At 43.7% G+C, this 20,919-nt stretch overlaps 2 protein-coding genes across 5 annotated transcripts in view; both read left to right on the forward strand.

Annotated features, from left to right (window-relative positions):
* LOC105920303 (rho GTPase-activating protein 29) overlaps nt 1-2,134 on the forward strand; it is a 34,422-nt gene extending 32,288 nt beyond the window's left edge. For both annotated transcript variants that reach the window (XM_021312493.2, XM_021312494.2), the window contains 2 exons: nt 61-169; nt 269-2,134. In XM_021312493.2, coding sequence (XP_021168168.2) covers nt 61-169; nt 269-1,239 — 1,080 coding nt within the window. In that variant the 3' untranslated portion in view covers nt 1,240-2,134. The remainder of the gene's footprint in view (nt 1-60; nt 170-268) is intronic.
* Nucleotides 2,135-4,160: 2,026 nt separating this feature from the next.
* Nucleotides 4,161-20,919, forward strand: part of LOC105920304 (retinal-specific phospholipid-transporting ATPase ABCA4) — a 52,526-nt gene continuing 35,767 nt past the window's right edge. The window contains exons 1-8 of one of the 3 annotated variants that reach the window (XM_036125048.1): nt 4,161-4,276; nt 4,394-4,724; nt 5,068-5,161; nt 5,263-5,404; nt 7,292-7,431; nt 10,289-10,416; nt 14,404-14,601; nt 18,652-18,741. In XM_036125048.1, the coding sequence (XP_035980941.1) occupies nt 4,659-4,724; nt 5,068-5,161; nt 5,263-5,404; nt 7,292-7,431; nt 10,289-10,416; nt 14,404-14,601; nt 18,652-18,741 (858 nt within the window). In that variant the 5' untranslated portion in view covers nt 4,161-4,276; nt 4,394-4,658. The remainder of the gene's footprint in view (nt 4,277-4,393; nt 4,725-5,067; nt 5,162-5,262; nt 5,405-7,291; nt 7,432-10,288; nt 10,417-14,403; nt 14,602-18,651; nt 18,742-20,919) is intronic. The other 2 variants (XM_036125049.1, XM_036125050.1) reach the window with 2 other exon arrangements.

Here is a 20,919-nt window from a genome sequence, read left to right on the forward strand (position 1 = left end):
GTTTGGCCTGCTAGCTGCAGCCTGTAGCTGTCGGCTAACGCGTGTTTCCTGACATTACAGCAGAGCTCCAAGGTGTTTAAGAGACATTCCTCCATAATACCGTCTTCGCACTTACTAGCCGAGGTCCAGGAGACCGTGCCGACCCTCGATGGCAGCGACTTTGAACCCGGTCGGTGTCTGTCTTAACTTTATGAAAAAAATGTTCCCCTTGAGGCGGTGAAAGATCTGGATTTGTGATTAATTTAGACTTTCTGATCCGTCTCTAAAGGTGACGAGGTGGACTCGGAGATCCTAAACGGGACGTTGTCGACGAGCGTCCCCGACATCCCCAAACCCGGCGAGAGGGGCGTGTGGCGCTCCCATCAGGCCGCGGTCAGCAGGGTCCAGCTGCGGCACCCTCGCGGCAAACTGTCGTCGCGGCCGATGAGCATGCCGGCCGAGCGCGTCCTCAGCCGAGGGCAGGTGGACGAGAACAACAGCCGCAACAGCGCCAGCCGCGAGAACAAGAAGGGAGGCGGCTGCAGCCAGTCCATCGAGGAGGTGGACGAGACCGACAACACCAAGCTGCGAGCGGGCGCGCACTACCGCAGCACGTTCATCGACACGCAGACGCTGCGGAGAACCTGGGACAAACAGTACAAGTACGACGCCGCCTCCAGGGCCGCCAAGCTGGCGTCCAGCTCTTCCTGCGACGGCGCCGCGCCGGACGCCGGCGTCGTGTCGTCGGCCTCCGTGCCGTCCGCCTTGAACCTGGCGACTGCGGGGAGCGCCATCAGCACCGTTTACCCCAGCAGACCTTACACGGTGGCGGTGCGGCCCTGCAGGACTCTAAAGAGGGAGGACAACGTGGCGAAGAACAGCACCATCGCTACGGTTTTCAGAGCTCCAAGGACTCTCCAGCCTCCTCCAGGAACGTTCTACAAGCCTCCCTCAGAGAGCAAGGCCAGAGGGCTGCAGAACTGTAAGCTAGCTAACAGCGCAGAGGAGGAAGACGACGACGACGATGAGGAGGAGGAGGACGAGGAGGAGGACGATGAGGAGGAGGAGGAGGACGAACTGGGGATTGAGATGGAGGTCTCGGTGGACGAGCCTCTGGAGGAGGTTGAGCAGGCAGCCATGTCTCATTCGCCCAGCTCCAGCCCTGAGGAACTGGGTCAGAACCAGACCAAACCGGTTTACCAGAGACTGAGGCCCAGGCGCCTTCAAGAGGTCGAACACAGAGAGGCTCATTTCGTCTGATCAGCTGCAGGTCAGGGTGGAGGCGACTGTGGCTGAAGGTGAAGGAGTCCCATTTTATTCCATGAAGAGCAGAACCATCCCAGCTGCTGTACAGGACGCACTTAACCCCCGCAGACCCTCACCATCCTGCTCCAATCACACGCTCCCATCACTCGCCACCATATTTATAATTTCTATTAAACTGTGCAATGATGTTTCTTGTTTTTTTTATATATATATATATATATTTTGTACAAAGTTTCTATACCCATTGTTGATGTTTGTTTTAATGCCAAAAAGTTGTGAATCATCAGATGAGAGCTCATGATTCAGATGACAACACTGAACTAAATTCGGTGCACTTAACCCCACATGAATCCTCCTCTGCAGACCTGACGGAGCTGGGAGAAGCGAGGGTTTTAATCTGTTACAAGTACGTCGACTTCTGATGATCCGCGTGTAAAGCTGGGTAAACACAGGCCCTCATCGGGTGGCGGTTCCGGCAGCAAGAGCTGTTTGAAAAAGAAACGAAACATCGCTGAAGCTGGTTAGCCGTTATGTTTTTAGACTTGGATGACGTCAACTTGTCGGACGAGTTTTTACAAATGCCACTAGTGTTGTTGTTGTTTTTTTTTTCCCACTTTGTTTCAATATCACCTTTACATTTTAATCGCCAAAGCTGTGTTTTTTGTTTTTTGTTTTTGTTTTTTACAACTTTAGTACCCTATCAGTAACACAGACCTTACATGTTCATTGTAAGTCAAGGGAGTACACCGTTTATCGAAGCTGTTTTTTTCATTGTCATGTTCATGGTTGACAAACTGTTTCATTTGTAAAGGAAAAAAAAGGAGAGAAAAAAACAGGTACATTTAAACACCCTTTTGTAACTTATTAAAATATATCTTGCAAATTCTAACAAAGATGCCCGTTTTCTTTACATTGACTCTTCACCCATATATATATATATATATATATATATATATATATATATATATATATATATATATAATCTCAATCATAGCACTTTGAATTGTCTTGTTGCTGAAAAGTGCTTTGTAAATAAACTTTCCTTCTATCTAGATGGGTAAGACTATATGCTGTCATTTGCAGGCTGCTGGTCTTTATTTTTAATGTTCAACTTGGATAAGTCTTGTTTAGTTTAAAAAACATTCTCATTGTCTTTTTATTGCAGTGTGCATGAAATTACAAATAAAACATACAAAGCAACAAATTGGAAAGAAACACAGTAACACTTCTAGGTAATCTGTTCTAATTTCATAAAATGTTTAATAGTTTGAGAAAATTCAAACTTCAAGACCAGTTTGTTTTTTTAACATATCACTGCAAAAAGGGAACTAAAAGTAAGTAAAATTTTCTTAAATTAATGTGTTTTTCTTTTATTTAAACAGGTAAATAAGACTATTTGACAACGGAGTGAGTATTTTTACTCCTAAAATAAGAATTCGATGTCCTGCACTTGAAATTAGATCACATAGATGAAAGGTTCCCATTTTAAGTGCAAAAATCTTATTCCATTTTTCAAATAGTCTTATTTACCTGCTTAAATCAAGGAAAAATACATTAATTTCAAGAAAATCTGACTTACTTTTAGTTCCCATTTTGCAGTGTATAGAAACATTGAGTTGTGGCCTGTACACTGAGATTTGTCCAGAAGTCATTGACGCTGCACAAAGAGGGCTAAGCCACACAAGGTTGTTGTAGAAGAAACTGGCTTTTCGCAGAGGGTTATCACATCAATGGAAAGTTGAGTGGAAGGTAAAAGTCTGGTAGAGAAAGTTATGTCAGCCGGCTTGAGAAGGCTGTGAAGCAAAGTTCGTTCCAGAGTTTGGCAAGGTGGGGACACCAGCTGGAGTCGGTACTTTAAGAGCAGTCATGCATACGTGTGCTGAAAATGGGTTACAACTGTCACATTTTTATATTAAGGGGGCACAGTAATGGATTTTGAACATAAATAGAAAACAAAAACCATATATTCATCTTTAAACAAAAACATATAACATATGCCATTTGGTCATTTTTGAGCCTAAAGAGAACTTTGTACCGGGTGCAATCAGAAGAACTACCAGAAAGCAAGATGGCGGCGACTGGTGCAGCTACTGTAGGAGCCAGCAGAGCGTCCTGTAATACCTCACAGTAAAGTGACGGCTCGGCGAGGTCAAAGACCATCCTGATCTACAGGGTTAGGGTTACTTTACCTCTTTCTTTTCGCAACTCCGCTGAGCGTCGCCGACGTAAAGCCCTTCTTTTACTAACAAATCGAGCAAAAACGAAGTGTAGAGTACAGAAACAAAATGTAATAAGCCAACGGTGCGATCATTCAACCGGAAAACCTTTGTTTGCAACCAGAGTGGGCTACCGACGTAGAACCCCGTAAAGTCTTGGTACGTGACTAGGCCACTTTAAGCCACTCCTAAACCAGACACAATGTTGAATCCAAAGCAACTCAATAAACTTTTTATTTCAATTGGAAACTGAGGTCCCAGATTTTGGAAGCTGGGTGGAGAGACATAGACTCCAACCTGCTTCAGGTCCAGTATGATGTTTCCACAGTCATGGATGGTTTGGGGTGTCATGTACTCTGCTGGTGCTTTCAAAGCAACCTGGACCTCAGAAAAGCCACGGACTTTCATTGGCTGTTTGCCCGAACAGTTCATACTGCAAGTAAATCGTTATAACATTGTAGTTTCACTTTCTGAATACTTTTCAGTGCTACTCTAATCTATAGAGCTGGACATGCTGAGTTATGAACAACGGCTTTACTCACGCTCCTCAACAAATGTAGCGCCATAACAGTAATTATGCCGTGTAATGGAGGCTTGGAGGGTTGAGGACACGAAAGGCCTCTGCCAGTGGGAGAGGGGCGTTGGCCGTCTCTCCCAACGCTAAGAAAGTAGATTAAATCAATCCTCTTAACTATTCACGAGGTCTGGAAACGAGCTGCGTTTGCAACCGCAGGGAACACTCGAGAGAATATGGGCTCCGCTGTTTTACCCGATATTTCACGGACGTCGGTCCACCGCTAAAGTTGCCTCCTGAGGTAAGCGACACATCGGTGTGACGTATGTAACGTGAACATACAGCGGCTTAGTGGCAAAAGGTGCGCTACAACAACCTTAAAGAAGATTAATGCTCGCACTTTTGCTTGCTACCACAGATACCCGTTGCAGAGTATTGAAGTTGAGGAACCCCCCCTGTGGCTTTTATTCTGTGTTGAGCTCATTAACCTCTTGAATGCTGGCCTCCGCATGGCTCCTTCTGCAGCTGAATGGGACGATCTGGGATGAGCGCGGCCCTGCCACGGCTACGTGTCTGTGAAACAAAGGACAGCTCTTCTCGCGACGGCGCGTCATTCCGGACTGGCTGAATACCGGTCGGCCGGGGCAGAGCCGCCCCCCGCGGCGGGGCGAACAGGAGGCACCATGGGGTCAGGAGGACAGGTCAGGCTCCTGCTGTGGAAGAACTGGACCATCCGCAGGCGGCAGAGGGTAACTACTCCTCGTCCGGGGCGCACCCGCTGATGTTAGACCGGCGGCGTGGGGCACCGATTACTGCATTTGGTGATTAAGCCGTCATGGCCCAATTGTCATTTTCAGCAACCCAAACACCGTTCTGTTAAATCTGTTTTCAATGTTGCACGTTTGAAGGCCTGTCACACCCAGCTGAGTCTGAACAGGCATGAAGGATTACAGGCCTTTTTGTGCCAGACTGTGTGTTGCAGTCTTGTGTTTAAGAAACGGCTTACATGTAAGAGCACAGAAAGGCTCTGAAAACAATCATTAGAATAAACTTTGCTCTTAGATGTTCTTGTTTTGCTTTGTCGGGAATCAGATACGGTTCTTCATGGAGATCATGTGGCCTGTGGTGCTGTTCATGGGACTGGTGTGGCTGAGGAGGGTGAACCCACTCTACCGTCAACATGAATGTGAGCAGAGAGCTGCTTCTGCTGTGCAGGCATTCCTTTCCCTCCCTAAATGTTCTGTAACTGTTTAGTAATGGTATGTTTTGTAATGTTTTGTCTCTCAGGCCACTTCCCTAACAAGGCCATGCCCTCTGCGGGCATCCTGCCGTGGATACAGGGAATCTTCTGCAACGCCAACAACCCTTGCTTTCAGTACCCCACCAGAGGCGAATCTCCGGGTCTGGTGTCCAACTACAACAACTCCATGTAAGCAGCAGCAGAGGTGGACTTTTACTAGTGCCCTGCAAAAGTTAGATAAGTCATCTGACGCATTACAACAGCTAGCCCTGCTGTATTTTATTGGGTCATCAATAGAAACTAGGGCATGACTGTGATGTTAAATAACAAATATGTAGGTGAAGATTCTCAGTCATCCAGGACATGGTAAGTCTCAAAAAGGTTGCAGAAAGCCCCCCCCCCCCAAAAAAAAAAACAGCTGGGCTCAACCACAAGAACTGAAGTCCAGCTGGGTTTGAAAAAGAACAAAAGAACAAAAAAAAACAATCTGCAAGAGATCTCAAACTGTGTGATATTTAAGAAAAAGCGTTCTGTGAATGTCAGTCTTCAAGTCTTGCCACTGAATTTCAATTGTTTTTTGGTCTTTGACTAGGCCATTCCAACACATGAATGAACCATTTTGTTTTAGCTCTGGCTGTTTTCAAGGTTATTGTTCAGCTGACGGGTTCTCTTCCAGAGCCAGTGGTGGTTCTAAACCAAATTTATCAGGTAGGGCACAGAACCAAAGAGATTAAACAAAAACAAAACCCTCAGACCCCTCAGTTTCAGTTTCTGTGTGAGTGCATATCATAGGAAATTGATTTAGTATTAAGTCTTCAGTACAGGGGCCAGGACTAGTTCTACGGGGGACTGGCATCTGTTGGCCCCTGTCCAGAGCCGCCCATGTGTTGGCTCCTTCGACCTTCACATAAACCTCGATCAGATTCCCCTTTCCACGTTGAAGAGCAATCCTCGCAGCATGGTGCTGTCGCCACCTTTGTTTCATGGTGCAAGTGGTGTGCTCAGTGATGTGATGTGCGGTTAGTTTTCAGTCACACGTTGTTTTGCATGAAGGCCAACAAGGTCAGGCAGCCCTCTTCCACACATTTATTATTTTATTTATTTATGTTATTACATCCATGGGTTGTGGCAAACTACTAATGGGACTTGTGATTTTCTTTCAAAAATGTAGCTGCTTTGTCGACAGATTCTCTCTGTAGCTCCTCCAGACCTGAAATGGCCCTCTTGTCTGCTCCTCTGAAGAACGTCGTCCCCGTCAGGCCTGACAGTTTAGCAAGACCTCCATTGCTCTGTTGGGTTTTGTGCCTGCACCGTTACTCTTCCGACTTTTCAAATGTTGGCTTGAACAGAGTGTGTTCTCTGAGAAAAACCTGCAAATCATGTGTCGTCATCAGATCTGGGGCTTAATAAGTCAGAACACACACACATCTTGGATCTTCTGCACCTTGACCCGTACTTACAGTATTGAGAGACATCATACACTTATAATGAGCAGCAATAACGGGATTCAACAGGCATGTAAGGGTAATGCTGGGTTTGTTGATGTGAATTACATCAACCTGCAAAGGGACAGCGGATGAACATTAGCCAAAGGCAGCGATCTGGCTCATTTCCACGTTAATCTTCATTAACGGTCTGAATAACATCAATGAACGAGTCTGTTCTCTCTCAAACGTCTAAGACCTTCCCACAACAACAGCTCTGTTTGCACCGCGGTTACATCACATCTGAGGGGAATCGCCTGCATTGGGTTTTATTTAGGGGTGTCAGAATCAAGGGGGCTGGATATAAATGCAAACCTCAGTTCTCTGGGCTTTAATTGCAAATTCTTTGCAAAAAAAACATCATTGTCCCTTCTACTTTAGACTTGTGTGTCGTCTAAAATCCGTTAAAAACTGTGAGAAAGCTGAACTGGTAGGGGTATGTTTTTTTTTTTGGAGGGTCCTGCGAACAAATAAAACCGTGAAGAGACCTTCAAGCTGTCTTCACACACCCAGACATGGGTGTGTTGTATTTCTACGTGATGCTAACCAGGACGGGGAAGTGTTTGAACTGTTCCTCACTTCTCTCCGGCAGACTGGCCCGATTCTACTCGGACGCAGAGGAGCTTCTCTTCAGTGACCCCGAGTTTCTGCAGGTCGGTCGCCTCTGGAGGGAACTGAATGCCATGAGCAACTTCATGGACACGCTGCGCACTCATCCTGAAAAGGTCTCAGGTCAGTGCTCCGGGCTTTTATGACCACACTTCCTGCAAAACCATCTAGAAAAAACAAAGAATTAAAGGGACGCAAGCGCAACACCCTTTAACCTGGGAGCTGTTTTATTGGGACTGGAGCTACCGGTCAATTTAGGGCGACTGTGGCTTGATGGGTTGTGTAGTTGTCTGGCAATCAGAAGGTTATGGGTTCAATTCCAGTTTCCCCTTGCCACACGTTGATGTGCCCCTGGGCAAGGCACTTAACCCAAGTTGCCTAACGAGCTGCGACTCGGTGTATGACAGTGCTATATGAGTTCAGTCCATTTACCATTACCGCTGCAGAAAAACAGCTTCATTTGTGTTTAAAGCAGCGTTACCTGAGGTTACCTTTAGCTTCTGCCAGAATTCATGTCTGTTTAAAGGCACCCAGTGAGATACAGGAATGAGTTCATCTCCTGGGATTTAGGAAAACCCTGCTCTGAAGGTATCATCTAATTTAAAAGGGCATCTGAGGTTCGTTACATCTCACCTGCCTTCCCGTCTGTGTGTCTGGACCCTTTAAGTCCATTATATCACGCGGGCTTAAGACAGGTCCGAACCATAAGCCGCTTAATTTGCCGCCGACATGTTGCCTGCGCGTTGGAGGGCTGTCTTTCCACCGTCACCCTGTCTCGGGGTCAGAACGCCGTCGCTTCGCTTCCGTCTTGAACATCGCCCCGTCGACTGCTCTCTCAGACGGGAGTTAGGCGTGCAGCGCCTCCTAAGCTTTTCATGCTCCTTGAACCTTTTTTGGACTCAGAGGGTCTGTGTGCAGCAAAGTTCAGGCCTTGCCGCAGACTGTCAGTCAGATGCAGGTCTGGACTTTGACTGGACCGTTCCACCAAATGAATTTGGTGTTGCTGCTGGAGGGTGAACCTCCACCTGGGTTTCAAGTCTTGACTCTGTTTTCTTTCAGCTCTCCTGGTTTTAGTACAGCCCATCTTCACCTGTACTTTGATCATAGTTCCGTCGAGACTTTCTTTTTGCTCCTGTTCCATAAAGGCAATCGGTTGCACGGGCTTTTGTTTAGGGATGTGAAAATAAAGGGGACTGGATATAAACACCTGCAGCACCTCTTCAGGTGTTAATTTGCACAAGTCTGATGAAGACAACGCATCATTTTTCCTTCCATTTCACATTTATGGGGCGTGTCTGTACAGATTCTCAGTTATCCGGGTCGTGGCACCAGCACACGGCTTAAATCAGAGACTAACTCTGTATTTTTTTTCTTTTAAACGTTTCGACGCCTATGCGGGAGTCAATTCTGGCGGCTCGTGCTTATGCAACCTGGAGTTGGAGTGCAGCTGTTTTTAAATATGTGGTACTTTGTGTTAGCTTATCACGCCAAATCCCCCACAAATACGTACATTGAGGTTACAACAGTCCAAGCGGTGTTGTTTTTTCTTTTTTGCAAGGCACGGTAAACATTCCCTGTGCAAGCAGCATCATGCTTTGAGAGTTAGGATTCCCCATCAGTTGAACTTGATATTTTAGGCATAATTCACCCATTAAACCAACATTTTATTATGATTCTGACTGCTCCTCTTTAACTAGTCACACCAAAGGATTTAGCACCATCAACCTCAACTTTTATCCTGACTGAAAAATACTTCCCACGGCATGATGCTGCCACTGCCAAAGAATGGCTTTCTCCTTCGTCCTGTGAAGGCCCGGTTCAGGGAGTCTGTGATTCGTCGATTTTTAATAGTGAAGGGCGCTGAATGCAAAATGCGCACCACGATCTAGTACCTTGCAAACTATGTTGGTTTATGATAGGATACATTAAATGGACTGAACACTTTTCCAGTCATACCAACCACTTACAGCACTGTACACTATAGCCACATTCACCCAATCGCACATTTATACACTGATACGCAGCTTGGGTTAAGTGCCTTCACATCAACATGTGACAAGCGGAAACTGGAATTGAACCCACAACCTTCCGATCGTAAGACGACTACTCACCCCATCAACCCACAGTTGCCCAGCAGTGTATTTGTCATATTACCAAATATAATCTTTACAGGGTATGTGTCATTTTTAAGTTACCGTACATGTACATCCCCTCTGGGCGTGTGCAGTGACTCAGAGTACAGTGCGGTCCGTGAGCAGGTATGGCTGCCCTCTGTGCCGCCGCTGTCACAGAGGAACATGAGCGGTGACGACAGATTTACAGACCTGCATTCCTGGGAAGTTCTCTTCAGCACAGAGAGAGAGAGAGAGGAAACAGAGGATTCATGAGAATGCGGCTGTGAAATGTATTTTAACTTATTTTAAGCAAACTCTCCTTGAGGTGGTGCTCACCCAGAGTCTTCAGAAAGCTAACGTTTCACTTAGAAGGCCCGCAGTGCGATTATGCTGCTTCCCTTGTTTTTTTTTAATGGAATCAACAAGTTCCCGGCTTTCATGCTCTTACATGCTTTTGACATCGCATGCAGTTTGCGCCGGATCCGCAGCTAAGTGAGATCACCGAGAACAAAAAACGGGCAGAACTGGAAGGAGACCAAATGTGCAGTCGACCTTTTAAAGTAAACTCTGTTCAAGCACAGGCAGGCTGGTGGAAACACTGTTACAGTGTGGAGGGTGGGGGGGGGACGAGAGGGTAGCACTCATCCCGTTCCCGAATCCGTCACTGAAACTCACTTGTTACAACTGGTCCGTGGTATGTGCTAATTGGAATCAGGGCTCTTCCACCCGGACCGGTTGTTTCAGTGCGCAGCCCTGTTATCCGTTGATGCCAGTGGTGCATGGACACACACACACACACACACACACACACACACACACACACACACACACACACACGCACAAACTGCTCCCATCGTTTCACGCAGGTCGAGGTGTGAAGGTGGAGACGATCCTGAAGGACGACGAAACCCTGACGTCATTCCTGCTGAGGGACGTTCCTCTGACGGAGTCTGTGGTGTATCATCTGGTCAATGCCCAGATCAGGCCTGAACAGGTACGCAGACGCTGACACACGTGCAGAAACACACACAGAGAGCCTGGACCGCGGACCGTTTTACCGGCAAAAGATGAACGTAGCTCTGAGCCTTTACACCCAACATCGAATAAAGTTTAGAACGGCTGCTTTGTTCAGCCTCATGAGTTGGCTTGGGCTGGTTATGAATGTCAAGGTGTGCGAACGTTTTAAGAAGCTGCGGGTTCAGAACCGCGATAATTGTTGGTCGAGCCGTTCCTGGTCCCCTGAGAAGATGGTGCCAGCCTTTCTCTCAGCCGTACGGACCGTAGAGTAACGTAACGCGGGCCCGTCCTCAACCGTTGCAACAGACTGCCAGTCAGCTGGCTGAAAGAAGGCTCCTACACTTCCTCCTCTCTGCCTATCAGAAATATGTCCGTTCAGAAAAAAACTTGGACAGTCATGGAGTGGAAGCTAAAGGAGCGCCACTCGTCACTCCTAGTGGTGAATGTGTTAATCAGCAGGCTGCAGGCTAGCTACCAGCAGATAGCTTGATTTATAACCTCGCCAATATTAGCTTGTAATATCCATCGAACACGTCTTCTTACGTATTAATCATACATTTTGCGAGTATCAGTATTTTTCCTGAAGTCTGTATATGAAAGTCAAAAAAATAAATAGATGGTACAGATCAAACTGTAACGACCATAATCATTAATGTCTTTTTATTTTTTTTTCTGATTTGAAACAAAAAAGCAGTTATTTTATTCTACGTGTAACTGAGGCTGTGAAAGCGAAGGATTTGTACTCAGTGTTATCGTTCTTTAAAAAACACTTCATTCAGTCATGAGTTATGGAGGACCAAGTCTTCCATATCTAAAAATAAATACAGAAATAAATAAATGCTCAATAAATAAATAAGCATACAATTAATTGCCACCAAATTAATAAATGTAGGTAGAAATTAAATTATACAGTGAGACATAAATGTATATATCTCTTTTAATTAGCTTATTTATTTATTTGCCTTTGTAATAATTACCTTATTTATTTATTGTGCGTTATAATCTTCAACTTTATTTATTAATTACTTATATTTTTTAACTATTTATTTATGTGCATGTTATAATATTTTTGTCTGTTTTATTCTTCCTTTGTATTTTTTTACCCTATATATTTCTGTGATGCTATTTATTTCTGCCTGTCCTTTTTACATTTCTGCCTGTCCTTTTTACATTTCTGTATGCATTTCTGCCTCATTATGCAAATGAGGAGGGGTGTGTCTTAAGTGCTCAACTTCTTCCCATTGGTTGGTTAGCATTTTACTGCATCGGTCAAATCTACATGGCTTTTCCCCGACATGAAGCATTGTTTAGTAATGTCAAACTTAGCAGTCAGACGTTCAGTGTCCGACCTCTTAAGGGAAGCTGCTAATAGACTGGAAGAATTAGAACGCTGTACATTTGGGATCTGAATGTTTTTTTATGGTTTCAGATTCGGCTTTTCCAGATCAATAACTCATCGGCAGATGATTTATTCTACAAAACAGACACCTCTCCGCAACCACAGCAAGGCAGACACTGAGCTACAACCATAGTTTCCTCAAAACGAGTCTCCCATCGCGCTGGGTGAATTACATTGGACCCAATGCAGAGCTCGCTTGATAAGAAAATACTGTAGTTGATTATAAAAGTCCCGTTGACTGCACGGAGTCAACAGGATCAAGCTCATGGTTGATCCGGTTGAGGGACTCCGATTTCGGCCAGCGTCTCTCAGATGCTCCCTCCTCCCACACGCGGTGGTGCATTTAGGGACCGTCAAAAAAAATTTGAACCAAGCACTCTTGAGAAACAAAAGTCAATAAATTCCGTATCTTGTGACCACCTATGACAAAACTACTATAAAATCAAGCCACTAAAAAACATCTGTAAGGAAAAGTCCCAATTTTTGTCTTGAAAATTAAAAATAGCTTAAAAATGAATAAAAACAAATGTGCCTTACAGATTTTACCTATTGATATCAATTTATATTAGTTTATCTTAGCTGGTCACAAGATAATACATTTATTGGTTTTTATTTCTCAAGAGAGCTTGGTTCAAAAGTTTTTTGATAGTCTCTAACTGCACCACCGCGTGTGGGAGGAGGGAGCAGCTGAGAGACGCTGGCCGAAATCGGAGTCCCTCAATCGGATTAACCATAAGCTAGATCCCGCTGACTCTGCGGAGCTTGAATGTCCAACATTCAACTTCACTGCGGTGCTGGATCATGCTTAAAGACGCAGCGTGAACCCCGAGTGTTGCAGCTGAGGGGGAAATGTTGGATCGGCTTGATGAAACTCCGCCTCCTTCACAAATTAGACCAACATGGATAGAATAATGATAATATGTAGTGCTTTTTATTGCCTGGATGTGAATCTGATAATTCATATTGTGCCTTTTATAATCAACTACAGTATTTTCTTATCAAGTGAGCTCTGCATTGGGTCCAATGTAATTCACCCAGCGCGATGGGAGACTCGTTTTGAGGAAACTATGGTTGTAGCTCAGTGTCTGCCTTGCTGTGGTTGCAGAGATGTGTCTGTTTTGTAGAATAAATCATCTGCCGATGAGTTATTGATCTGGAAAAGCCGAATCTGAAACCATAAAAAAACATTCAGATCCCAAATTTACAGCGTTCTAATTCTTCCAGTCTATTAGCAGCTTTCCTTAAGAGGTCGGACACTGAACGTCTGACTGCTAAGTTTGACATTACTTAACAATGCTTTAGTGCGGGGAAAAGCCATGCAGATTGACTGATGCAGTAAAATGCTAACCAACCAATGGGAAGAAGGTGAGCCCTTAAGACACACCCCTCCTCATTTGCATAATGAGGCAGAAATGCATACAGAAATGTAAAAAGGACAGGCAGAAATGTAAAAAGGACAGGCAGAAATAAATAGCATCACAGAAATATATAGGGTAAAAAAATACAAAGGAAGAATAAAACAGACAAAAATATTATAACATGCACATAAATAAATACTTAAAAAATATAAGTAATTAATAAATAAAGTTGAAGATTATAACGCACAATAAATAAATAAGGTAATTATTACAAAGGCAAATAAATAAATAAGCTAATTAAAAGAGATATATACATTTATGTCTCACTGTATAATTTAATTTCTACCTACATTTATTAATTTGGTGGCAATTAATTGTATGCTTATTTATTTATTGAGCATTTATTTATTTCTGTATTTATTTTTAGATATGGAAGACTTGGTCCTCCATAATGAGTAACATAGGGCTTCTCTCTTTAGGTGAAATACACTCAATTTTAATTTTCCTTATTAAACTTTTTGAGAAAACACATGTTTGGAAATGTCATAATGTAGAAAAGTCATGTAGCGAAAACAAAGCAATTATTGTCTCACCGCCCTCTGTTTAATTGTGATATATTTTAACAGCTTTATCATAAAGATGAAAGGACCTGCTATTGAGGAGAACAGGGCTAGCAGCGTTGATGATGATATCCCAGCCATTAGTGAGATTAATTTAATAAAAAAAATGAAAAAGCATAAATTAACCGAAGAACAAAATTCTAAGAGGCGATAAAAGGAATTGATTTCCCTCAGCGAGTTTAAAAATAACCTTCCCGGTAAATATGTGACGTGTTTTTCCGCTGAAATTACAAACCGCTTTATGAGGAGGAAAAAATCTCTTCCTATGTTTCTTCCTCTGTTTTTGCCTGTTGCGCAACACCCGGGCCTCTTGCTGGCAGTGACTCTCAAAGCCACGAAAACCTTGACCGTGAGCATCTGTGCTCGGTCGCAAACAATGCGACAGAAGTCGTGTCGATGACAACAAACCAAACAGTGAATTATTTAACTTCGCTATGGCTCCAAGGCCCAAAACGTTTGGCCCTGTGCCGTATTGGCGAATCCCTGCAGCGTTTGTGATGCATCAACAGTGTTTGTACCGGAGTATTGTAAATGTGATGCTAAGATCCCATGTCAAACCAAGCGCTCGCCTGTCCACTGCGTTCCAGTTTGCCTTCGGGGTGCCAGACTTGCATTTGAAAGACATCGCCTGCAGCCTCAACCTCCTGGAGCGATTCCTGATTTTCCAGAGCCACAGAGGACTCTATTCTGTCCGCAACGCCATGTGCATCCTGACCCCGCAAAGGCTGCAGATCATCGAGGACAGATTCTACGCCAACGTGGACTTTTTCAAACTCTTCCGGCTGGTCAGTGTTATTTTTATTTCTGAGTCTTGGATTTAGAGGGGCCTGACATTGAGGTGTGCTTTTTTAATCAGTTTCATGTTAAAATTGATAATAAACCATCCAACAATAAAAAAAAAAAGAGCTCTGGGCGCAAGTTTGGATTTATTGTGGATTTTCTAAGGTGCACATGGCCAAACGTATCCAGACACGCCAACAAGTTGCACCTTGACGGCATGCCTTTTTTTTTTTTTTTTTTTAATCAGTCAACAAGCTTCTGGCACTGTTCTGGCAGCATGTTTGACTGCTCCACCTGGCAGAAAGGGGCAGAGTAACAACCAGAAGTTAACCTCTCAGCCAAAGCTTGATTCTGCTCGGATTTAACAGAGACGGTGTTTACAGTCTGTCTGGACTTGACACGCCCTCGCAGCCGCATCTTATCTATTGATTTACCAACCTTTAGGTTAATCCCAAATTGGTTTTATGGATTTAGTTTTTTTTTTTTTTTTTTGTCTACAGGAAAAACCGCAGCAGGTACTTTTTAATGGTTTTAAATCCAATAAGATAGTTTTAATCCACTGTGTCCCACAAGGCTGTGTTCTAACACCTACGCTCTTCTCTAGGTATAGCAACAATTGCAGCAACAATTGCAGACGCAGAATTATGATACTTGTGAAACACGCAGATCGCGTGGCACTGCCGGCTTATCATTAAGCATGGCATTCACCAATTTTGAGCAGGACCAGACTTTTGCAGAGGACTGTTTGCTACTAAATAGGGCTGGACCATAAAGACAAATAAATATAGATAATTATCAATATCATATTGATAGATATTGATAATTATCAACAAATTCAAAACACATATTTTAGGTGCAGCCCTGGCCGGTTTATGCTGTTGCTTAACAACCTATTTTTAGATACATGACACACAAACACTGAGTTCAAACTCAACCCTTTATTCAGCCAACTTGTTCCAAAACTGCAAGTTTTAAAAAAAGAAAAAAAAAAGAAAGCTTGCTCTCTGAACGCTTTGAACGGGTGGAGCTTATTTCCTGGGTCTACATTTGTGATTGGTTGGGAGGATGTAATGAATACAAAAGGAAGAAAAACTGTTATTTTATTGAGCTTCCTATCTCTCATCGATATACGGCTATCGATCAATATATATTGTTATTGAATTATCGTCCAGCCCTACTACTAAATGGTAGTAAAACAAAAGAGTTGTGCTGTACGGGCTGAAGTTAGACATCAGAGCGTCTTCTCAGAGCGTCAATTATCCAAATGGGAGCAGGTTGAGTCCTTTAAACGTCTCCACATGATCAGGAAAAGGAGAAACCCTTCTAAACAAGAAGTTGTCACAGTTACATCGCCTTCATCTGGTTAGATCTGGTGGGACAATCGTAGAATAACCAGCATATGGGATTCTGAAGGGGAGGGAAAAGGATCTAAAATGTTTCTAATTTTTATCTTTTTTTTACTCATGATAATCCTAAAGGTCTGTGCCTTTATTTTCAGACCCCTTCACTCTGGTTCCCTAAATAAAACCCGCTGCAGCGGCCTGCCTTCAGAGGTCAGCTAATGGAGTCGGTGTGTCTTATCTAACATCGTTAGAGCTGTTCTGTGAAAGCCTCTGAGGTCTGAACATGTCCTGGAGCAGCATTCATTCATGATCTGAAAACAGAAAAAAAATGCACATCACCCTGAACTCAGCATGTCCTTGTGGGAAACATGGGGGTGATAGCATCACTCACTTGGAGAAGCCGCTCAGAGTGGATGGGGAGATGGATGGAGATAGATACAAGACTGTGGAAGAAGAAAAAACCTGATAGAGGCTTCAGAAGACTTCAGAAAACATTCAGCCAGAGCTACAGAGAAATAGTGGTCTTCCACCCTGGGGACTCTGAGTCTGAGACGTGTCTCTGCTCCAAAACACCTGAAACCAATGATTAGATTACATCCTGGCAGCCACCAAGGGCTGTAGCGGCCTATTAATCACCCGTTTATTTAAGTCAGATGTGTAAGCGGGGAAACACCTGAAAGATGCAGGACAGCAGGTCCTGAAAACCAGGGTTAAAGAGCCCTGGTTTAGATTAAAGTATTCAAGGGTTAGAATGGCCCAGTCAAAGTCCACACCCTAAATCCAACTAAAGATCTGCCAAGAATCAAGAATCCTTATTGAATCAGGAATCACCTTGATTCAATAAAGATTCAACATCTTTGGCAAGGCTTGAAATCTTACGCTCACAGACTTTCTCCATCCAGTCTAAGCGAGCTTGAGCGCTGATCGTTTTTCCTTATTTACATTTTATGCGTCTGCATTCCACACCGGCAGTTTGGGCTCATTATCTCAACCCAGTAGTAAAACCTTCAGGAGGACAGAAAGTGCTCCCGGCGTTACGCAAACATTCAAAGGCAGTTGACAAAAATAAATAAATAAACATCTGTTTGTATCCCCCCCCCCCTCACCTCACCTTTTTTCTTCTGCTTCGCAAGGTGCATGACTCATAGGGCGGAGCAGATGTTTTTCAGGGAAATGCAGCGCAAGTAAACACAGCATTGTTCAGCTGTCATGTTGAAAAGAAAGAAAAGAAAAAAAAACAACACAACCGGGGAAGCACAACTGGAGACGATCCAAACATGCGTGTCGTTTTACGTTTATTCAATACACCTCATTGTTCTCATTTCTTATGACAGTACTCCCTCACTGCACCCCGTTACAATCTTTGTTCGCCTGCTCCCTCAGTCAGGGGTCGCCGCAGCGTATGCTCCCACAAATAAACCAATCAATGGAAAAAGACTAAATCAGGAACGCACTTGAGCTGAAATAACCGCGGATAGTACCGACGACCTGTGTCAGTAGCCAAGCAGACAGACCTGGTCCTATTATTAGCCCAGCGCATAGACAGTGCTCATTAAAGAGTGTGCGCTAAGGCGTAAACAAGGCCCACAATGAGACAGACAACAACAGCTTCTGCTGTCTGCCTTGTCCTCACGTCCTCACCCCGGCACCGTGTCCAGGGGGGAACCGTGCCAAGAGGTATTTAGCGGCGTTGCGTGTGTCTGTCTCCGTGTGTGCGGTTGCATGAACGTGCTCCGAGCTTTCTCAGCAGCAAATCCCCCGTTCAGCCCAGCACCGGCTGCAGCTACCGACAGGTGGGGCATGAAAACTGAGCCCCCCCCCCCCTCCCATTCATGGAGACAGAAAGCAGGAAGGATGTTTCTGATGGCAACTCTGTGTCTTGGCTTGGTCCAACATCCTGAATCTTTCTTCTATTGTCTTGTGAGCTTTTCTGGTTGCTGTTTTGGAAAACCCAAAGAGTACTCAAGTAAAAGCATAGGAAACCAAAGGCAGACAGAGGCTTCAGTTTTCCAGATGTTTTACGTAGACTGTTTTCTGTATTTTATGAGCAATTATTCATACACTTGGAACGTTTATTTATTTAGTGTCTGATTAGAATCCCAAACCTGAAGAGCATGCATAGTTTTCAGTCTGGCATGGATGTCAGTAAAAAAAAAATCCAACCATCTTCAGACCTCACAGATTTCATAAAGAGTCCCCCTATTGATGGGGCAACTAACAATCATGTACCCTATAAATTTTACATTTATGGAAGCGTGTCCAATAGGAAGGCATTATGGGTGGTGGCAGTATCATACTGTCACAGCCAGAGCTGGGCATTTTATGGAACATCTAAAGGGAACATGTAACAGGCCAGGTTGTGTATTATGAGATTTTTTTTATTTTCCCCTGCCCTGCATGTCTTTTATATACCTTAGAACTAAACAGAGAAATCTGCCAAATTAAAGGCTTTTGTGGCAAAGTAATTAAACTTACCTTGCTTGCAATTTCATCTTTATGTTTGTGCCACTGACATTCTGTGAAAAAAAAAAAAAAATCCAATACACTGGAATTGAATTTCTATTTTGACTTTTGTCTACCTTGGTGTTAAAATACCATTAAAATTCAAGATAAGGTTGAGACTAATTGTTCCTGGGCAAATTTTCCCATTCCCCAGAACAGGTAGAAACGACAGCCGTGCTCTCTTTAACCCATAGATCCGTTTCTCCTTAGCTCCCCCGCATTCTGGACAATTACTCTAACGGCATTGACATCCACTTCTGGGTCCGCATCGTCTCCGCTGCTTCGGACAGACTCCGAGAGGTAAGAACCGGCCCGCCGAGCAAAGCAGTAGCTCCTCGTCCAAAAGTTCACGGCTTCCTATTTTTAGCCGGCAGGAAACAGTTGCTTCCTCTTGCCTGAGTTTTTACGCAAACAGAGGGTAGGGGGATATTTTCTGGTGCCTGTTAGGAAATCTAATTCCAGAGCAAGCCCATTCAGCCTGAAAAGGGAAGATAAATCATTACTAAAGGACCATACTGATGGGGTCTTCAGTCCAGGAAAAGTTCTCTCTATTTTGTCTTCTCACCTTAATAAACATCACTATGTTTTCATCACTAAAATCTTCTAGTAAGCCTGGGCTTAGTGCTTATGAAACAAGGTTGTCTGTGAACACAGATATCAGAATGTAAATCTAATTCCTGTCCTATGGTTGACTTCACCCATCTATCCATCTTGAAATACTTCTGTGTGAGATGTGGACCGTCTGGCTTCCTGTTAACCAGATGGCTGTCTCTGTCAGACTAGACAGTGTAAGCTTGAGGGAGAAGATGTCAACATCTCCCTTGGTATAGATCAGATGAGGAAGATCCTAAAACCTGCACCAGTAGAGAGGATTGAAAGAGCATTTTTCAAAATTTCATGTTTTGCTTTTTGTGTCGAATCCCAAAATTAACCCTTTTTCTGTCCTGCCCAGCAGTGTTAACCTGACTCCGCAGGATAGATTTGCTCTGCATATCCATCTGGAAACCTTCCGTTGAAGTAATTTTGGGAAGGGGCAAAAATACTGGTTAGCTGATTGGCCTATGTTGGTGATAGACGGGCCAAATAAACCAATCAGATCAACGAAGCATATGACGTACTAACAGCGACGACTAAAACACATCCACAAGCTCTTGCCGAAACCAGTCGTGAGGATAGCAAAAACATCTTTTCCTCTGAGAAAAGCCTCCAGAGCAGTGTTTTGCTCTTCTTTCAGTGAAGAAATACTCTGTAATTCCGATAAAACTTGCCCGATAGCCACGCTAACGCTAGTTTCATCGGCTGAAGCCGCCATGTTCTTTAGACTGAACTGTCGCTTCTCGTTGCGTCACACCTCAACCCGCCTCAAAGCCAATGCTGATTGGACGTTCGTTCGGTGAACTGCTTCAAATTTTCTTTAACGGAAAGTAGCCAGACTGATCTGCGAGTGAAACCTTGAAAGCTCACGAGATCAGGATGGTCTCACGAGGCTAGAGCTGTATAGCATTAAGAATTGTTGTCTTAATACCAAAAAGAGCCCAACAGATTTTACTTTCTCAAGTGGAGCCTTACTGCTTTCGCGCTTGTGCCCGCATGATTTATATGCAATAAGCTATAAGTTATTAGCTATAAGTTATTAGATTTTATGCGGGGACTATTTCATGTTCAATTGACACTGAAACGGGAAGGTAGAAGAGAAAAAGATTAAATGAAATGCTAAAAGGTTGAAAAGTTGAAAAAATGCAGGAGATAAACATGAGAGAACAATATAACATCCTTGGAGTCTGTTTCTACACCTGCAAGAAGAGATATAAAAAGAACAGCAAAGCAAACCGATAAAGTATTACAGGAACAAAAAAAAAATGCCTTGATAACATCACTGAAGAATATACAGTATTATTTAATACGGCATGTATAAAGTGACAGCTAAAGCTAATATTAGGAGTTTTCTGTATAGAAGTGAATCTGTAAGCACCTGAATACAAGCACCTGTAGGTGTTTGTGAGAGTGCACTTGTGTATGTAAGGTTTATCAATAAGAAAAATGCTCAATAGTGGTTGTGAGAAGCCAAAGACCCGCCACACAGAGCACTGAGGCAGACACCAGGGGAACCAGAACCCCAGATGCCCGAAGGGACCCCCAGAGCAAAGGGGGTCCAACAAAAAATACAATAAAGAATAACCAGAGTTAATACAAAATGCAGTTTCTTTTTTCTTTTTCTTTTTTTCACCCAGTGTCCTGTCTAGCAATGTGGCAATAAGAATTGATGTCTTAATGCCAAATAGAGCTCGACAGATTTTGCTTTCACAAGTGGAGCAAACAGCTTTCGCCATAATGCTCCGCTTGATTTGTGCATGTAAATACCTTTATTGTGATTTCTGCAGGGAGAATTTCAAATTATATGGACACTACAATGGGAAAGTAGGAGAGTAAAGGAAGAACAAGAAGAGAAAAAAAAGAAAGAGAAGAGGTGAAAGAAAG

The sequence above is a fragment of the Fundulus heteroclitus genome, chromosome 21 (genome assembly GCF_011125445.2).
Source record: "Fundulus heteroclitus isolate FHET01 chromosome 21, MU-UCD_Fhet_4.1, whole genome shotgun sequence".
In the NCBI taxonomy this organism is placed as follows: domain Eukaryota; kingdom Metazoa; phylum Chordata; class Actinopteri; order Cyprinodontiformes; family Fundulidae; genus Fundulus; species Fundulus heteroclitus.